The 17,241-nt window shown below is 45.7% G+C and overlaps 2 protein-coding genes across 2 annotated transcripts; one reads left to right on the forward strand and one right to left on the reverse strand.

Moving 5' to 3' along the window:
- Positions 1–345: 345 nt before the first annotated feature.
- HS3ST5 (heparan sulfate-glucosamine 3-sulfotransferase 5) lies at positions 346–2,387 on the reverse strand. Its single transcript, XM_063391851.1, has one exon. The coding sequence runs from the start codon at positions 1,603–1,605 to the stop codon at positions 562–564; it is 1,044 nt and encodes a 347-aa protein (XP_063247921.1). The 5' UTR covers positions 1,606–2,387; the 3' UTR covers positions 346–561.
- A 5,071-nt stretch (positions 2,388–7,458) lies between these two features.
- On the forward strand, positions 7,459–12,990 carry LOC134547721 (uncharacterized). The gene is made up of 2 exons (XM_063391850.1): positions 7,459–7,590; positions 10,940–12,990. The coding sequence occupies exon 2, from the start codon at positions 10,974–10,976 to the stop codon at positions 12,402–12,404; it is 1,431 nt and encodes a 476-aa protein (XP_063247920.1). The 5' UTR covers positions 7,459–7,590; positions 10,940–10,973; the 3' UTR covers positions 12,405–12,990.
- Positions 12,991–17,241: the final 4,251 nt, after the last annotated feature.

Here is a 17,241-nt window from a genome sequence, read left to right on the forward strand (position 1 = left end):
GTGCAAACTCACCACAGGAACTCTAAAACAATGTAGTTTTTATGAGATAAGATATTAATTTAAAATAATAAGAAAATAGTACTATTCACTCTCATTGTAAAAATTCAGCACTGTGTTTAAAGTGTCAGTATTCCTTTAGCAATACACATACCAAATATAACCTCAAAATTATGCTTTCTCACAGCTTTACAGACTTTTGACAAGAACTTTTATGGCATAAATTAATGTTCTGCTTAGATCAATAAGTATGTCACATAAACACTTCACTAAGCGAGAGGAACACTGACCCTTTTAACAGGGTCTGACTTTGTTTCCCTAAATACCTCCTTTCCCTTTATCATTATATCTTAAAAGATGCAACTATATTGACAGTAAATTTATGTTAGTTACTACTCTGTAGAAAAAATCGATCCCACCGTATATTTGGTCACACACTGCATTATGTACACGTATGCATGAAAAAGTTACTTTGCTAGCTGTATCTATGAAAAGTGCATATTTCAGCAGAGACACCCCATTGCATGCCTCAGGTGCAACAGAAAGTGTTGTATGAAGTTCAGTTTAGGGCCAGTTAAATGTCCTCCCTGTGATCTGGTAAAATTTTTGATTAAAAGGATGGAAGAACTTGCGCAATTTGGTAATGACAGAGGTATCCACCTCCGGATGGATGCGTCCCTTGCTACCCGCCAGGCACTTGTTAAAGACAATGTTAAATCTCAAGCAGTAAAACCCTCTGGTGGCGTTGAAGTATAAATTGTACTGACTTATCCTCGGAGGAAGATTTAGGAACTTCTCGACCAGCTGGAGTTCTGGCAATGGTTCTGTGATGAGCCGGTCTCCGTCAACGATATGAAACTGCTCGATTGGGAAGTATTTTAACCACCTCTCCAGATGTTTTGTGTAGATGCTGGTTCTCACTGCCTTATACTTAGTGTTCACTTCGCAGGTATTAGGATCAATAGCCAGCTTCTCAAATTTGTAGTAAGTTTTGTTCTTTCTTTCCTTGCCTTCCAGCACCTGAGTGTAATCAGAAATAGCTCTTGTGGTAGGTTCCCTGACAATGATCAATAATTTGATAGATGAGTTCATTTTGTAAATCCTTTCAGGTACTTCCTCAGTGATAAAATACGCGGGGCTTTTCTCAATTGTTATTTGATGAGGGTAAGAAAAAGGCATTTTTTTCCTGTACCACTCAATCCCCTTGGCATAGTTTTCATCATTGTCAAAGAAGTGAATCTCTTGAGAAGCTTTGACCACTGCAGGGTGAAGGTTCAGCATCTCCAGTAGTGCTCGGGTGCCTCCCTTCCGCACCCCAATGATAATGGCCTTGGGAAGCTGCTGGACCAGATTGTGCAGTCGAATTTGTTCCTTGGTGGCATTGCCCTTTCGGAATTCGTGGAGCAGACCTCGCTTGAACTGCAGGGCTCGCAGCGGGATTTCATCCTGGCCGCGGGGTCCAAAGCGGCCATCAATGGGGCAGAGGGGCTGCAGTCTGCAAGTAAAATAAGAGGCACTTTTAAAAAGAGGATATCGCTCGAGACAAGTTTTATGTATAAGGGAAGCATGCTCTTGGGAACATTTTTGAATGTAATGTGATGTGCCCATCCTTCAAATTCTATTTTATTCTGTCAATGGCTCAATAATTTGCAATTTCTTAATTATTTAATCTTTTTTTTTTTTCTCTGATTTAGCTGGGAAGTTTCTTACTTGACCCGTGTACCCTTTGCCAGCATAGGAACTATGATTACTGTTCTTGAGTCTTCTCGAACCTTGCCTACACTTACACATTTCTCATTATTTTGCGATGGGTTTGGCAGTTTTTAAAGCATTCTAAGATGAACTATATTTGGACATTTTGATCTGAAAATCCAGTTCATTTAACTAATCTCTTTCCCACACTTTTCTTATTTTAACCTGAAGACTTTCCTGTGCTTTCCACTGTGTTGATCCAGAGATGGCTCTTTAGTGAAGAGGAGGAAAAGGGATGAAAACCATCTTTCTAAGAATCACCTTTCAATATTCCTCCTCCTCTTTACAATATGCCCAGTGTTTCTCTGCCAGTCAGAACCAGAAAGTCGAAGGTTCTGAATCAGACAAGATTAGGAAGGTACGAAAAGTATAACAAGAAGAGTTTTTAAAAATGCATTTATTAGATTGTTATATCAACAATTTTCTTATAATCACTCTTGTATCCTCCCACCGAATCTTATTTTGTGTTTTATTATTTCTTTTTTGCAACTGCATTTTTGTACTATTCTTTTATATTCAGCTACAATTATTTCCCCTCTTTTCCATTTTCTAATTCTTTGTTCTGTATCTGATACCACTGGATCCAGCAAGTGGTCTAGTAAGAAAAATGTTATGACTTTACTTCTACAGAACCTTGAATAAACTCTCATCTCCACTCTCAAAACAGCACTTTGGACTTTATACAAGCCAATATTTCACTGAAAATTAAATTGTTGTGTACAGAGAGCTTCCAAGGTCCTACAAAAAATATTATTACTAATTTTGTGGAGACATGCTCTCTAAAATTAAGGATATGTAAGAACAAAGGTCACCTAGGCAATTTTAGTGTGAGCTTGCTGTGCACATATATTATGATACAGTTCTTAAATTACACAGCAGCATGCTATTATTTTTCACAGGACCTCTGCCTTAGCCAGTATACCAGATGGGAAATGCTCATTAATAGCTGTTTACGTATTCACTATATATTCTAGTTTCTCAGCATGTGGTCCCTCACTCATTCACTATATATTATTCAAACCCTGCTTTCAGGACATAATTATTTATTTCTTTGCGGGTTTTCCATCCATCACTGCTTGTTGGGGTCTCTAATTTGACACTGATTCTAGGACAATGGATGGTTGGAGCAAAGTAAGTTTGATCCCCCTGGCTGACCTGTTAGCTGTTTCCTTGATTATCCAGATGCTGAGAGATGTAGCCTGTCCAGACAGAGCTGAAGAAACAATCCATATGACATTGCTGGGTTCACATGAGCTCTACCTAAGTCCTGAAGACTAATTAGAAAGTGTTATGAAAAGTGAGTTCCTGTCATTTCTTTTCTCAAGCTTCTAGCTTCTTCTATCCCTTTGCTCTCTGCCATCTACTGAAAAAGCCTGACTTGGTGGCAATGACTGAATCATTGAAATGCTGATGCAAACCTGTCTATATCGGGAAAAAAAAAAAAAAAAGTCTTAATAATGCTACAATTTGGTCAGACTGTAGCGTGGCTGGTGAGAGTCTTAATGCATCAGCAGGTGGCAGTTAAAAGCATAAGAAACAGAAGCTGCAATTGATATCGCTGTTCTCTTCCCTCTCCTTCTGTGTATTTGCTATTTGTTTTCAAGCAAAGAGGTTTCCACAACAGCAGTTCCAGACCCATCTCAACTAATTTTATCTCTTGCTCAAAAAGACAGCTAGCACTGCCTTCAGTGTAACACAACAGCTTGTCAAACAGGGTGGTTTCCTTTGAAAATAAATAAATACTCAAGATATCTTCTAGCCTAAGGGAAAAGATTGAATGTTGTTAGAAGTCCTTCCTCATCCTTTATATTTCAGGGTTTTTTTTACTCTTTCCCCCTGATTCTACTCTCTCTAAACAATAAAAAGTAACTTTTAAAAAATCCTGGCAGTGGTGAGTAAAGGGCAGATCCTCATAATTTAATCCAAGATGCAACTGTTTACTCTTACGTTGCAACATGCTAATATTCTTGATTGTCTAAGTCATTTTCCCATTAAATAACAGTTCTTTGCTAAGAAAGAGTATATGGAACTTTTATCACTGAGTTGCTCTCCCAAACCAGGCAATTTCTCAAGCTGCTACATTAAAACTCCACAATAATTTCCTCTTGAGAAAATCCAGCATAAAACAATTCATCTCTATGAACTGTATTTCTGAAAAGTTTCAAAACAGCTGAAGTAGGTCTGGGAAATCTTAATCATCTGTCTCACCTGATCCAGAATACTTGCTAATTTTTTTCCAATGGAGGAGTCACAGCAGCAAATGATTATAAGTGTGGTTCCAGCAGGAGTAGTTTGTAGCATGGAAATCGGGTGTGGAGGCTCCTGGTACTGCCAGTCAGGGAGTCAGGTAACTCAAAGACTAATCCAGATATTCTCAAAATGCCAGAGAATCTGTTTGAGCTTCTGTGGTGGTGCATGTTCCTTTTATCTTTAATGTTGTATGTAAAGCTTGGTTCTTTGTACAATTCAGTTCTATGTACCCCTACCCCCCCCTAATTAATATTCCTTTGTTCTCTCCTTCTCCCTCACAAGGGGATATTTTTAGACCTTGCAGTTAAGTGTCCATCACCCTTCCCGCCTTTGGTTTTCCCCTCCCAGTTCTCTGTGATTAGTCCGAAGTGCCTTTCCCCTCCCCTGTCTACCCTAGAGACTGTATTCCATTGGCCGGAGGCGGCCAACCCCACCCCTTTCTCCTCCCCTTTTGTCCCCCTTAAAACCCTGTGCACGACCAGTATCTGGGTCCAGAATTGGGCTCAGAGCGAGGCTAATAAACCTTCTCTGCTGCACCAGTTCTGGGTCCTCCTTTTTCCTCTGCCTTGCTGCTTCAGCACATCCCTCCTAAGCCCCTTCAGGGACACAGAGCCCACAGGAGTCAGTTCTGCTCGCCCTGCCTGCAGACTGACCCTAGGCTGCGCCTTGTTCCAGTGCCTGGGCTAGCTCGGGGCGAGAGCCAGTGGCTCCAGGAGGCACTGCAGCAAGCGTCTGGCGCCCAACGTGGGGCCCCTGAAAGGGGTTTTTGTCTTCGAGGAAGACCCCACGGACGGAGTTAGTGAGGTCCGGAATAGGGCCGGCCTCACGAAGAAAGCTCCTGGACGTCGCGCCGCCTCGGGTGTGAGCTGCCTCTTCGGAGGAGGTGCTCCCTGAGGAGGGGAAGGTAGCGCGCTGTGCTGCACTCCACAGAGCGTCTTCCCCCGGCAGAGGAACCCCCAAGGACCGGCTTTCAGCACCCACGCCAGGGTGGTAAGTATAAACCCCCTTTTGACCGCAAGGGGTTTTTCGTGCAGTTCCGTGTGGGTGAAGCCCCCGGACTGTGGTCGCGCGGCCCCGGGAGGTGGGTTTTGGGGCTCATCTTCCCGGTCGGGAGATCCCTGGTGCTTTGAGTTCTTTTAGTTCGTGTCGGTTTTATTTTGTTTGGGGGGAGGTTGTATTTTCGGAGGTTGTGTCACGCCCCGGTGGTTTTGCGGTTGTAGGGAGTGTGTTTTTGTTTGCCGGTTTTAAGTGCGTGGCAGTTTAATTTTCTTTTGTGATCCTCAGTTTGGTTCGGTCCGGGGAGTGTGCGGACTTTAACATCCCGAGAGAATGGGTGCCTCTCTGAGTTCCGCACAAAAAGGAGCCTATTATGTTTGTGTTTCTATGTTGGAGTTGGAGAAAATTCAGTTTTCGAGTAGTTGTTTGAAAAGGCTGATCAGGTGGCTTTTCTTGCACTTTCCTAATACTACAGAGGTGACAGTTCGCAGCTCCCGGTTTTGGGAGGCTGCAGAGAAGAAATTGGTTCAATTGGGCAATTCAACAGAAAAAGAGGCACAAAAATTTATGTTTTTAACTTCGCAGTTAAAAGCTATCACCAAGAGGCAAAAGGTGCAAGAAAATCCACCTAATAGACGAGTTACCCCAGTTCCCCCTCACCCCAGTACCAGCCCCTCGGTCCCAAAGAAGGGAATCTTGAAGAAAGCAGCAACCCAGAGGGCTGCTAGCCCAGGCTTTCTTCAAAATTCTCGATCCCCCAGCCTCAGCAGTCTTGGCCGGACTGCTGGGGACTCCCTGAGACGCCCTGGCCAGGCAACTCGGGGATCTTTCCTTCCCCCCTCTTCCCCTGCAGTTAAGCCCAAGGTTAAATTTAATTTAAGGGAGTCACAGGAGCCACAAGATGGCGCCTGTGCTCCACAAAATGGCGGCAGGTGGCCCTCGTGGTCGACACCTTCTTCTTCCCAGAACCCCCTGTCCCTCCCCCCACCTCCCCCTCAATCCAACCCTTTCCTATTCCCCGCCTCTCCTTATTCATCCAACCCCTTCCTTTCCCCGACTCCTCCCACAACCCCTCCCTCATCCAGAAAATTCTCACCCTCTCGTCCCGCCCCAACTCCTCCCACAACTCCTCCTACCACTCCTCCCACCTCCCGGAAAGCCCCTCCCGCTCGCTCCACCCCTACCCCTCCCATGACCCCTCCCATTTCCCACGGTGCTCCACCCCATTCTCGTCCCGCCCATTCATCCACCTCCTGGGCGGAGCCAGCCACATCTCCCCGCCCCGGAAGGAGGCCATCTTGGCAACAAAATTCCCACGCTCTCTCTTCCGGTTCCCACGCTTCGGAACCGGAAGATAGTAGCGATGGGAATGAGGAAGTAAGCCTCTCTGCAGCGCCGGTCACCTACAGAAAAACCCGAGGTGGTGACATCCAAAAAGCAAATTGGCATCCGTTTTCTCAAAACATAATTAGAGAATTATGCAAGGCACATAAAGAGTTTGGCAGAGAGAGCCAATACTTCCGTGGCCTCCTAACTGCGGACTTAGCTGGGGTCACAGTAATACCTGCGGATCTTAGGCAACTCTTTGCTTGTCTGATGAACGGCACAGAGTTCACCCTCTGGGAAGCCGCCTTCAAACAAGCACTGAGAGAAGCCATTCCAACACTGCCACTTCCAGCAATAGATGAACAGGGGAACCCCCTCTCTGTTGAATTGCTCAGCGGAGAGGGCTCCTTTAGTTCCCCTGATGCGCAAGTTCTCTTGATTCCTCCCTCAGTTCTCCCAATCATCAAGGACATTGCCTGTAAGGCATTCTTTACACTGCAGCCACACGCACCTTTACCACCCTTTACCACGATCAAACAGGGACCATCAGAGCCCTTTGTGGACTTTGTGGAGAAACTCTCCAGGGCTCTGGAAGTGCAAGTTCCAGACGAGAGTGCTAGGGGAAAGATCAGGGACAATCTTGTCTTTGTTAATGCAAATAACCTTTGTAAACAGGCCATTCTAAGTCTTCCCCTAGACCCTCCACGTACCCTCCAGGCAATGTTACAAGTCTGCCAGATGAAGGTCCCGTTCCTTGCTCGACAAAACCAACCTGCTCCAGCTCCACCTGCAATCCCCGCAAGGACAGTGCGTGTGGCAGAGCGTCCCAGTCAACGCTCTCAAATGCAAGATAATCCCGCTCGGCGTGGATGCTGCTTCTTCTGTAAAGAAGAAGGTCACTTCGCGCACGAGTGCCCGAAAAAACCGAGGGGGAGAAGGAATCCCACGACACCGCCGGGAACGCCGCAACCTTCCCGCAGTGATCCAAAAAACTAAAGGGGGAGCGCGGGTCCACCCGGCGTGATGACCCCAACAGGGTGGACCACAAAGGGGGAGATGTCTTTGGGGGTCGCTGGAACGACATAAAACCACCGGACTGGACATTTTTAAATCCTGCTTGGGACTCAGCTATGCCGATATTGACCACTTCCTCTCTCTTTGAACCCTTCAGGTTACACCTTACCAGGAGCCTACATCTACGGGATCGGGATTGGCATCAAGTCACCCTCAACCCGAAGGAGCTAGGGGACTGGCCGCTGGCGAGAGGAGGTAAGTTCATCGTCATCGGCGACTGCAAACATACTCCGCAAGAGATTGAGGTGCTCCCTGGAACACTCTATAATAATCCCAGGGCCCTCATGATCTGGCTGCGAACTACTCATCCCCCAACATTTGTCCCAAAAGGACAAATTGTTGCACAGGCTCTTCCCTACGGGGATCCCGAGCATTACACCCTCTCAGTAAATACTGTGCATCGCGTCACGACACAGAAGCCCATCATCATGTGCAAAATGATACTAGGGGATGAATCAGTAGATACACCACTGCTTTTCGACACAGGGGCAGATGTGACGATCGTCCCTACCAAGGATTGGCCGTCACATTGGGCCTTGGAAGACGTGCCTGCAAACATCCGAGGTGTAGGTGGGTTTCAATCGGCAAAACAATCAAAAAGCGTGGTAAAATTCGAGGGACCAAAAGGACAATTGGCTTCTACTCGTCCTTTTGTTTTAGATTACGAACGGCCCCTGTTTGGGAGAGACCTCATGTCTCAGTGGGGGGTCACAATTTGCATTCCAGACCCTCCACAGGATTTTTCAATAGCGGTCACTGAGAAGCGCCCGGCCCTGAAACTGAATTGGAAAACAGATGAACCAGTCTGGGTCGAACAGTGGCCGCTGTCCAAAGAGAAATTGAAGGCGCTTGAGGAGCTCGTGGAGGAGCAATTACAGAAGGGGCACATAGTGGAGACCAACTCCCCGTGGAATTCGCCAGTTTTTGTCATTCGCAAGAGTGACAAAAAACGATGGCGCCTCCTCCATGACCTCCGGCAAATTAACAATGTGATCGAAGACATGGGGTCCCTGCAACCAGGAATGCCGTCCCCCACCATGCTACCCCAAAATTGGAATTTGGCCGTAATTGATATTAAGGATTGTTTTTTCCAAATTCCACTTCACCCGGACGACGCACCACGTTTTGCCTTCTCGGTTCCCTCCATCAACCGAGCGGCCCCAAGGAAGAGATATCACTGGAGAGTCCTCCCCCAGGGGATGAAGAACTCTCCAGTGATGTGTCAACAATTTGTCTCTTCCTTGCTGCACCCTGTGCGCGCAGCCGCGGAGGGGGTTGTCATCCATCATTATATGGATGACATCCTCGTTTGCGCGCCGACGGACGATGAACTGTCACGAGCGCTTGACCTGTTAACGAGTTCGTTAGTTGCTGCAGGGTTCGAGCTGCAAGAAGATAAGATTCAGAAGATGCCGCCTTGGAAGTACCTGGGCCTGGAAATCGGAAAGAGGACCATTGTTCCTCAAAAATTGGACATTCGGACTACCGTCCGCACCCTTGCCGATGCCCATCAACTCTGCGGTGCTTTGAACTGGGTAAGGCCCTGGCTAGGTCTGACCACCGAGGATCTGGCACCCCTTTTCAATTTATTGAAAGGGGGAGAGGAGCTTAGTTCTCCCAGGGTACTTACTGCAGAGGCAAAAGCAGCGTTGGAGAAAGTCCAAGAGGCAATGTCGTCGAGACAGGCGCACAGGTGTGATCCCCAGCTACCCTTCAGGTTCATCATAATGGGTAAGCTGCCACATCTCTACGGGATCATTTTCCAATGGGACACTATTACATCACACAACACCAAGGGCCAGGGCAGAGGAGATCCTCTTCTTATTATAGAGTGGGTCTTTCTCAGCCACCACCGGCCCAAGAGGATGACACAGCCGCAGGAGCTCATGGCTGAGCTGATCCGCAAAGCTAGAACGCGGATGCGGGATCTGGCCGGTTGTGACTTCGAATACATTCACATACCAATTAGTCTGCCAACGGGCCAAATAACCAAACCTATGTTAGAACACCTGCTTCAAGAAAATGAAGCATTGCAATTCGCTCTAGATTCCTTTACGGGACAAATTTCAATTCATCGGCCGGCCCACAAATTGTTCAATTCGGAAGTAACCTTTCGATTGGCATTAAAGAGTGTCCGGAGCAAGAGACCCCTTGATGCTCTGACCGTTTTTACTGACGCGTCCGGGGCTTCTCACAAGTCAGTCATGACTTGGGAGGATCCCAAAACTCGGCAGTGGGATGCAGATATTAAAATTGTTGAGGGCTCTCCTCAGATTGCCGAGTTGGCCGCTGTCGTCAGGGCGTTCGAGAGATTCCCCGGACCCTTCAATTTAGTAACCGACTCCGCGTATGTTGCGGGGGTGGTGTCTAGAGCTGATCAGGCCGTGTTGCAGCAGGTGTCTAACCCAGCTCTATATGAGCAGCTCTCGAAACTAGTCAAGCTTGTATCCCACCGAGAGCACCCCTTTTATGTGATGCATACGAGGTCACATACTGATTTGCCTGGGTTCATTGCCGAGGGAAACAGGAGGGCGGATGCCCTCGCTGCCCCAGTGGCGATGGCCCCTTTGCCTGATGTTTTCGAGCAGGCAAAGCTCAGCCATCAGTTGTTTCATCAGAATGCGCCTAGCCTTGCTCGACGTTTTCACCTTACACGTCAGCAGGCTAAGGCGGTTGTCGGCTCGTGTCCATCCTGTCAGTCCCATGCTGTGCCGACATTGCATGCCGGAGTCAACCCCAGAGGGTTGGAGAGCTGTGAGCTCTGGCAGATGGACGTCACCCATGTTACATCGTTTGGGAAGCTCAAATACGTCCATGTATCAGTGGATACTTTCTCTGGCGCTGTATATGCCTCTGCGCACGCAGGGGAGAGAGCCCACCACGTCATCCAGCACTTGATCCAGGCTTTCTCTTTCATGGGCATCCCCAAGGGGATCAAAACTGACAACGGCCCAGCGTACACATCTAAGGAGCTTGCAGACTTCCTGCAGCAATGGGGAGTGGAACATAAAACAGGCATCCCCCACTCCCCCACAGGCCAGGCAATCGTCGAGAGGACCCATCAGAACATCAAACGGGTCCTCCAGCAACAACAACAGGTGCTGAAAATAGAGACTCCCTCCGTCAGATTGGCCAGGGCTTTGTATGTTATTAACTTTTTAAACTGCTCCTTCGACAACCCCAACCCGCCTATAGTTAGGCATTTTCAATGTAACAGCGATTGGAAGGTTGAGCGCCACCCGCCCGTCCTGGTAAGGTCCCCTGATTCGGGCAAGGTTGAGGGTCCCTTCTCCCTAGTGACGTGGGGGCGTGGGTACGCCTGCGTCCTCACTGATGGGGGGTTGAAGTGGATCCCAGCTAAGTGGGTCAAGCCGTTTATACAGAAAAAAAGAGAGAGAGAAGGAAAGATCCCACAGGTGGCCTCGGCGGCCCTGCGCCGTCGAAAAAAGAGTTCCAGGACGCCCCCATTGGACACCCTTTGGGAATGGGACAATGACTCCCCCTTAGCTCATTTTTACGAGACCTCATGATCTCTGTTTTTAAGCTTGTGTTTTAGGTCCTGCCCATCTTGATCAAGCATGCAGACTGTGCGGTTCCTCACCGTGATTGCCAGCCTTCTGATAGCCAGCCAAGCCTGGATTGTGCCGCAGCCCGCTACAAACGTGTGGACTATGCTGGCGCGATCTCTGGGTCAAGACCATATCTGCCTGAACCAGGCCAGTGCCTCGGACCCGATTTCTTCCTGCCTCGTGGGGATCCCTTTTGAAAAACACGAATTGCCCGAGAAGTTATTGTATTACGCCCGCCGCATAAGTAAGGTAGCTCCTCGGGGTCACGCCTTTATTACCTGGAGAAATTTTTTCTTTCATTTAGAAAATTTAAAAGAAGAACCCCAGGAGCTGGAGCTCCTTGGTTCGGCCAAAGCCCCGTATTGTGTTCATTTCCTCAATTCGGCAAATGCTCTTAATCCCAGAACTAAGCACTTTGTCCAGGCCAATTCGTTGTACCATGCCAGATCATGGTGCCGGGGAATCACTAGAGGAATACTTCCCCCCCAAATTTATGACCACCCTAAAAGACTGCCAAAAGGAGTTTTTTTCATTTGCGGGACCCATGCTTGGGCAGGCATCCCCTCCCATCTTTCAGGAGGTCCGTGCACCTTAGGGAAATTGGGACTGTTCTCGCCCAACAAAACCCAAATTATGAATTGGAAACAAAAGGAAAATGGTGCACAAAAATCGGCAATCGCTAAAAGAGACCTGAGGAATTTGGACCCGAACTGCGATTCAGAAATTGTACATTGGAGCAAATCTAAAGGAATCGCAGTCACTATTTTTGCCCCCTGGGTTTCCATTGCAAAAAATATGGGGGAATTGGCTCATTTAGAATGTTGGGTGGCCAAACAGTCAAAGATAACTTCCAATGCCCTATATAATCTCCTGCAAGATGGGGAAGTAACGAGGCAGGCCACCCTTCAAAATCGGGCGGCCATAGACTACCTCTTGCTCCTCCACGGGCATACCTGTGAGGAGTTTGAGGGTCTATGTTGCTTCAACCTATCAAGTCGGGCCGAGGACACCAAACAGATCTTGAGACAAATGCAAGACATGGTCGGGCAGATAAAGACGGAGACATCAGACTGGTTGAGTAATATCTTCAAGGGCTGGGGGCTGTCGGGATGGGTAGGATCCATCCTAAGGACCATTTTATTATTTGTGTTCATTATTTTCATTGTCCTCGTGGCCTTCGGAATAATTAGGAGAATGATTTTTAAGTTGATTTCCAGCACCACAACTTCCCCATCTCCGGAGATCAATCATACAGCAGTGTCGGCTGACGTCGAGGAAGCGGAATTTGAAGATTCCGAGGAGGAGCTGGAGGGGTATGAGGAACCGGAGGGCCCATGTCGTCTGCCCCATGACCAATGGCCTACCCAGCAGTCGTACTTTGCTGAATGCTACCCGGAATCTGAGTATCTTCCCGACCCACCGCGATTTTTTTCCTCTTAAGAAAAAGAAAAGGGGGAGATGTGGTGGTGCATGTTCCTTTTATCTTTAATGTTGTATGTAAAGCTTGGTTCTTTGTACAATTCAGTTCTATGTACCCCTACCCCCCCCTAATTAATATTCCTTTGTTCTCTCCTTCTCCCTCACAAGGGGATATTTTTAGACCTTGCAGTTAAGTGTCCATCACCCTTCCCGCCTTTGGTTTTCCCCTCCCAGTTCTCTGTGATTAGTCCGAAGTGCCTTTCCCCTCCCCTGTCTACCCTAGAGACTGTATTCCATTGGCCGGAGGCGGCCAACCCCACCCCTTTCTCCTCCCCTTTTGTCCCCCTTAAAACCCTGTGCACGACCAGTATCTGGGTCCAGAATTGGGCTCAGAGCGAGGCTAATAAACCTTCTCTGCTGCACCAGTTCTGGGTCCTCCTTTTTCCTCTGCCTTGCTGCTTCAGCACATCCCTCCTAAGCCCCTTCAGGGACACAGAGCCCACAGGAGTCAGTTCTGCTCGCCCTGCCTGCAGACTGACCCTAGGCTGCGCCTTGTTCCAGTGCCTGGGCTAGCTCGGGGCGAGAGCCAGTGGCTCCAGGAGGCACTGCAGCAAGCTTCCACATGTGAAGCAGATCCATGCACTCAGGAGCTGAAGGAAGGTGGCCTCCCCTGGAGGGAAGAGCTCATCTTATCAGATTTTATGACTCAATGAATCAGATAAACTAGTGGTAATTTCCCTTTGGGCCCAAGGAAACTCAAGACACTGCTAATCTGAGGCTATTAAACATGAGCCATCCCTAGCTCTCTTGTTCAAATTAGATCAGCCTAAATTAAGCATAAATGAATCAGGATTTCTTCCTGAACAATTAGTTATTCCAAAGTCTGTTCAAGTCACTCAGCATCCTTTTACTGAGAGATTCAACAAGGATGAGGCAGAAGAATATTTCTAGTTAATTCGTCTGTGTCTTGTCCTTTCTAGTACTTCTTTCTCTCTCTATTTTATAACAAGTCCATACACAGGACTTCTTTTTAGCAGTGTGGTATGCTTCACATCGAGCAAAGCAAGAGAACAAAACTGAATTTTCCTGCCATTGGCAACACTATGTATGAAACCAGCAGAATTCATTGTCACAGGAGGTCAGTGAGTGGTGAGATAATTTTATAGCCATCAGTAAATTCTGTAGATGTGCAAGCATAGATAATAGGAGAAGGTTAATTAGATTTCATGCCTCTGAGCATAAAATATACTTTTGCAGAGACCAGTAAGAATTTCTGTCTCCATTTAGAGAATCATATTAGTCTCAGTGAAGTTTCTACTTCTGAAGCATCAGAGATGGTTTGACCACCAGGGGAAGGAAGATATCAGTTCCAGGGTTTAATTTGCAATGCACTGAGTCCTAGCTCAGTATATGGTCTTCTTCTGGAGAGGATTTGAGGAGCTGAAGGAGGCACCCAGTGACCACCAATGGAGCCCATTGTTTCCTAGCAATAGACAGTAGGTAGCTATGTTCTCACTTTCCAAGCACTGTGTAGTCACACAGCATTGTGTGACAATTTTGAAACCAACTAATATGTTGCATCATTTTAAAAGAAGGACAAAAATATAGCATTAACACTGTCTACCAGCTTCTGCAAATCTTGTAGTTTTGGGGTTTTTTTCATTAAATCTTTTGAAACAGCTTTCTTTTCTCTGTTGTGTTTTTTAAATTTTTTTTTCAAATATGTTGTGTAGCACCTACTACAGCAATCCCAGGCCATTTCAAAGCTGACAGGAACAGCACTGTCAGTGCATGTAGCACTACTGTTGCACTGTCAACAACCAGTCAAAATTCAGCCTGGTCAGAAGTGCCAAACACTCTGATTTTCTCTGCTGTGTTTTCTACTACTCTCCAGGAAATCATTTGCAGAGAAAACCCACTTATTTAGCACATTCAGCTACAGAAAATACTAGCTAATTAACATAGTTAATATTCTCAAACCCTGAAGCAATCTTTTAAATGAAATAGTATTCAAAACTTGACGAGCTGCTCTGCAGGCTCATACTTAATTTTAACTACCACTGTAGCGCATTAATTGCTTGCTCACAAATTTAGAAAAGAAGATGTATAAATACTTCATAACTGTTTTGCTGAAACTAGAGGTCAACGCACCGGCAAAATGAGCTACTGTACTGATATTTTTACTGGATGCTAGTTTATTTCTTTTCTGGAAACAAGTGTCAGTGTGCTCAGAATACAAATGGATAGACAGAAAAACTTTGACGGGAATGACTGTGATTATTTTCTTACTCTCTTCTCCAAAGGGTAGGAATAAATAATGAAAACCAACTATTAAAATAGTCAGACTCTCTGTCTTCCTATATGAGTAGTCTAAAAAAAAAGGGGAAAAAAAAACCAAAAACAAACCAAAAAACAAAGAATGAAAGAAATCAGACTCTTGAAGCAAAAACTCAGACAATCTTAGCCCATTCTAAATAAGAGAGCAGCTACTTAATGACTTACCTATCCAAACTCCCAACTCTGGCAACTAGATATAGGAGACTTCCAATAGCAAGGCTGCCTAGCACAAAGAGCTTCTGTCTCAGCAACGCCTGCTGTTTGAATAGCATGGCCCTCCATCAATCTTCAGGACTTCTTCAGTCTGCAGAGACAAGAACACATAAAACACTCATCAGAAAGTAGTATGCAGGGTAATGTTTAATCAGCTGTTGCAGCTGATTAAGCCACACTTGCAAAATTTTTGCAAAACTGCAAAAAAAGTAGTTAATTTTTTTTTTTTTTGCTACTGTTTTTCAGTCCCACATGGCAATGTATCTGGGGTACGACGATAATTCTGGAAGTGACAGTTCAGCTGCATCAACCATTATTAGGGCTGTTGGATAGCCACAATGTAGGTCTTGACTGTAGAAACTCTTATTATAATAGGATATTTTGTTAAGTAAATATGTTTAGATTTCAAGCCTTTCAGAATCAGAGTTAGATTTCAACAGAGATTAAATGCTCTGATGTCAAGTAAGGCTGCAGTAACCAGGAGTTAGGCTTGTAGGTCCTGTGTACAGTTTGTGGAGACATGTTTACTCTGTCTCTGTGATTATTAGAGTGCATGCTGGAGAGAAATCTAAAAAAGATGTCCTGATCCATGACAGCAAGTCAATTATGGCAGACCTGAGAAGCAGGTAGCTGGGGTGGGCACAACAATGATTTTTCAGCATCAGTGTATTCTGTCAGCTGTGTCTGTGCTGGGCAGCAGATTGGTCTGTTCTGTGGAGAACCACTTAAGCTCCTCACCTGCATGACACGAGCCTTGACCCCTTGCATGACACCACACTGTCACCTCAAGACCTGATGGGAGGCAAACTGTCACCCTTGAAACAAGCATGCCTACATTCCCAGTTTTTAGCAATACCAAAGTATGTATTTATTTTTATGACGTGTTCCAGAGGCTGTCTGTATCCCATAGTTGAGGATTGTTTCAAATACTACAGTTATGAGGCAGTCAGGAGTAAAAAGACATGATCTTATGCCAAGAGGATTTAACCAGGAGGTTCCTAGGCAAGGTAGAAAGAAGTGCTGAGTAAAATTGTTTGTCTTTAGTTTGACTCTTCCTCAAACATTTTATTTGTGTTCTGGACTGCAGCTTTCTTTAGGAGATTCAGAAGTGGATTCCTAATATATTCTTACAAGAACTGAGGAGAAAGATCAGCTCCTCCTTTAAGGGCACAGTCAAAGATGACACGGTTCCTCATTCTGTACCAGTTCTGAGCTTTCTTGTAGATATACAGGAGAATTAAGTTCCAATCCTTTCACTGCCTCAGAAGAGTAAAGCCATACCACCTACCTACATACCTAAAAGAATGCTTTCATCACCAAGTGAATCCTCTTGATACAAAAATCATAAATATAAACTGTAGCCATCTGAAATACTGATCCAAAGTCTCACTCCCTCTATCAGGGAATGTTTACTGTATTATGGGGCAGTTTGAGCAGAAACATTTTTTCCAAATTTTGGCTGGACTTATTTTGAACAATTTTTGACATCAAGTTTCTTAAGTTTTACTACAGCAAAGTTTGTTTTGCAGCACATTTTCTTCTTTTCCAACCGTAGGATTTACATAAAGCAAGACTGGGATAGATTTTTATAAACATGAATCTATATACAGAGGCAGAATTGTCAGTGAGAGTGCAAGGTTTGACTGGCCACTACTAAGCACAGCCTGAAAATATTTCATTGTCCTGCCCATGCTGTTAAATTTCTGGCCCAGAAAGCTCACTTAAGAATCCAGGATACAGTCAGGGACATAAGCTGGAAACCATTCCCAGCAGGCAGCACTCATGTAGCCTGCCTGCCCCAGTGCTGGCTGGGTTTAAAGGTGCAGATGCAGGTCATTCCAAACTGGATTTCTTCAAGTGTGGTTGAATAGCCATTCTGAAGCACATTTATTTTATTGCTACAGAGAAAGCTTTCTAATTTCAGCCCACCATCTCTTGGTAAAAGAGCCATGTAATGCTGAAGGTCTGAGCCTGACTTGGTCTCTAAAATACTTCCGATGCAATAATAATAATAACTCCTTATACAGCCAGGTCACAGCTCAGGATAACCTATCATGCAGGATAACTAATCATACAGAATATACTGCTTTTTATGTAAAAAAAAGGAACTTTATAATAAGAATTCTTAGGTAAGATCTTTACTGCAACAAGAATAATATAAAACACAGAGTAAAAGGAGTTTGCAATGTAAATACAGAGACAGAAGAAGTATAACTATCTTTTAAAAAATAAATGAGGAGCAGAGGTACAGAGAGTTTAAGTGATTTGCTCAAGGTCACAGGGAAAACCTGTAGCACCAGTGAGATTC

The sequence above is a fragment of the Prinia subflava genome, chromosome 2 (assembly GCF_021018805.1).
Source record: "Prinia subflava isolate CZ2003 ecotype Zambia chromosome 2, Cam_Psub_1.2, whole genome shotgun sequence".
Taxonomy (NCBI): Eukaryota; Metazoa; Chordata; class Aves; order Passeriformes; family Cisticolidae; genus Prinia; species Prinia subflava.

Bases quoted from the DNA above. Each gene is read 5' to 3' on its own strand.
- HS3ST5 (XM_063391851.1), bottom strand. From the start codon at position 1,605: ATGGGCACATCACATTACATTCAAAAATGTTCCCAAGAGCATGCTTCC.
- LOC134547721 (XM_063391850.1), top strand. From the start codon at position 10,974: ATGCAGACTGTGCGGTTCCTCACCGTGATTGCCAGCCTTCTGATAGCC.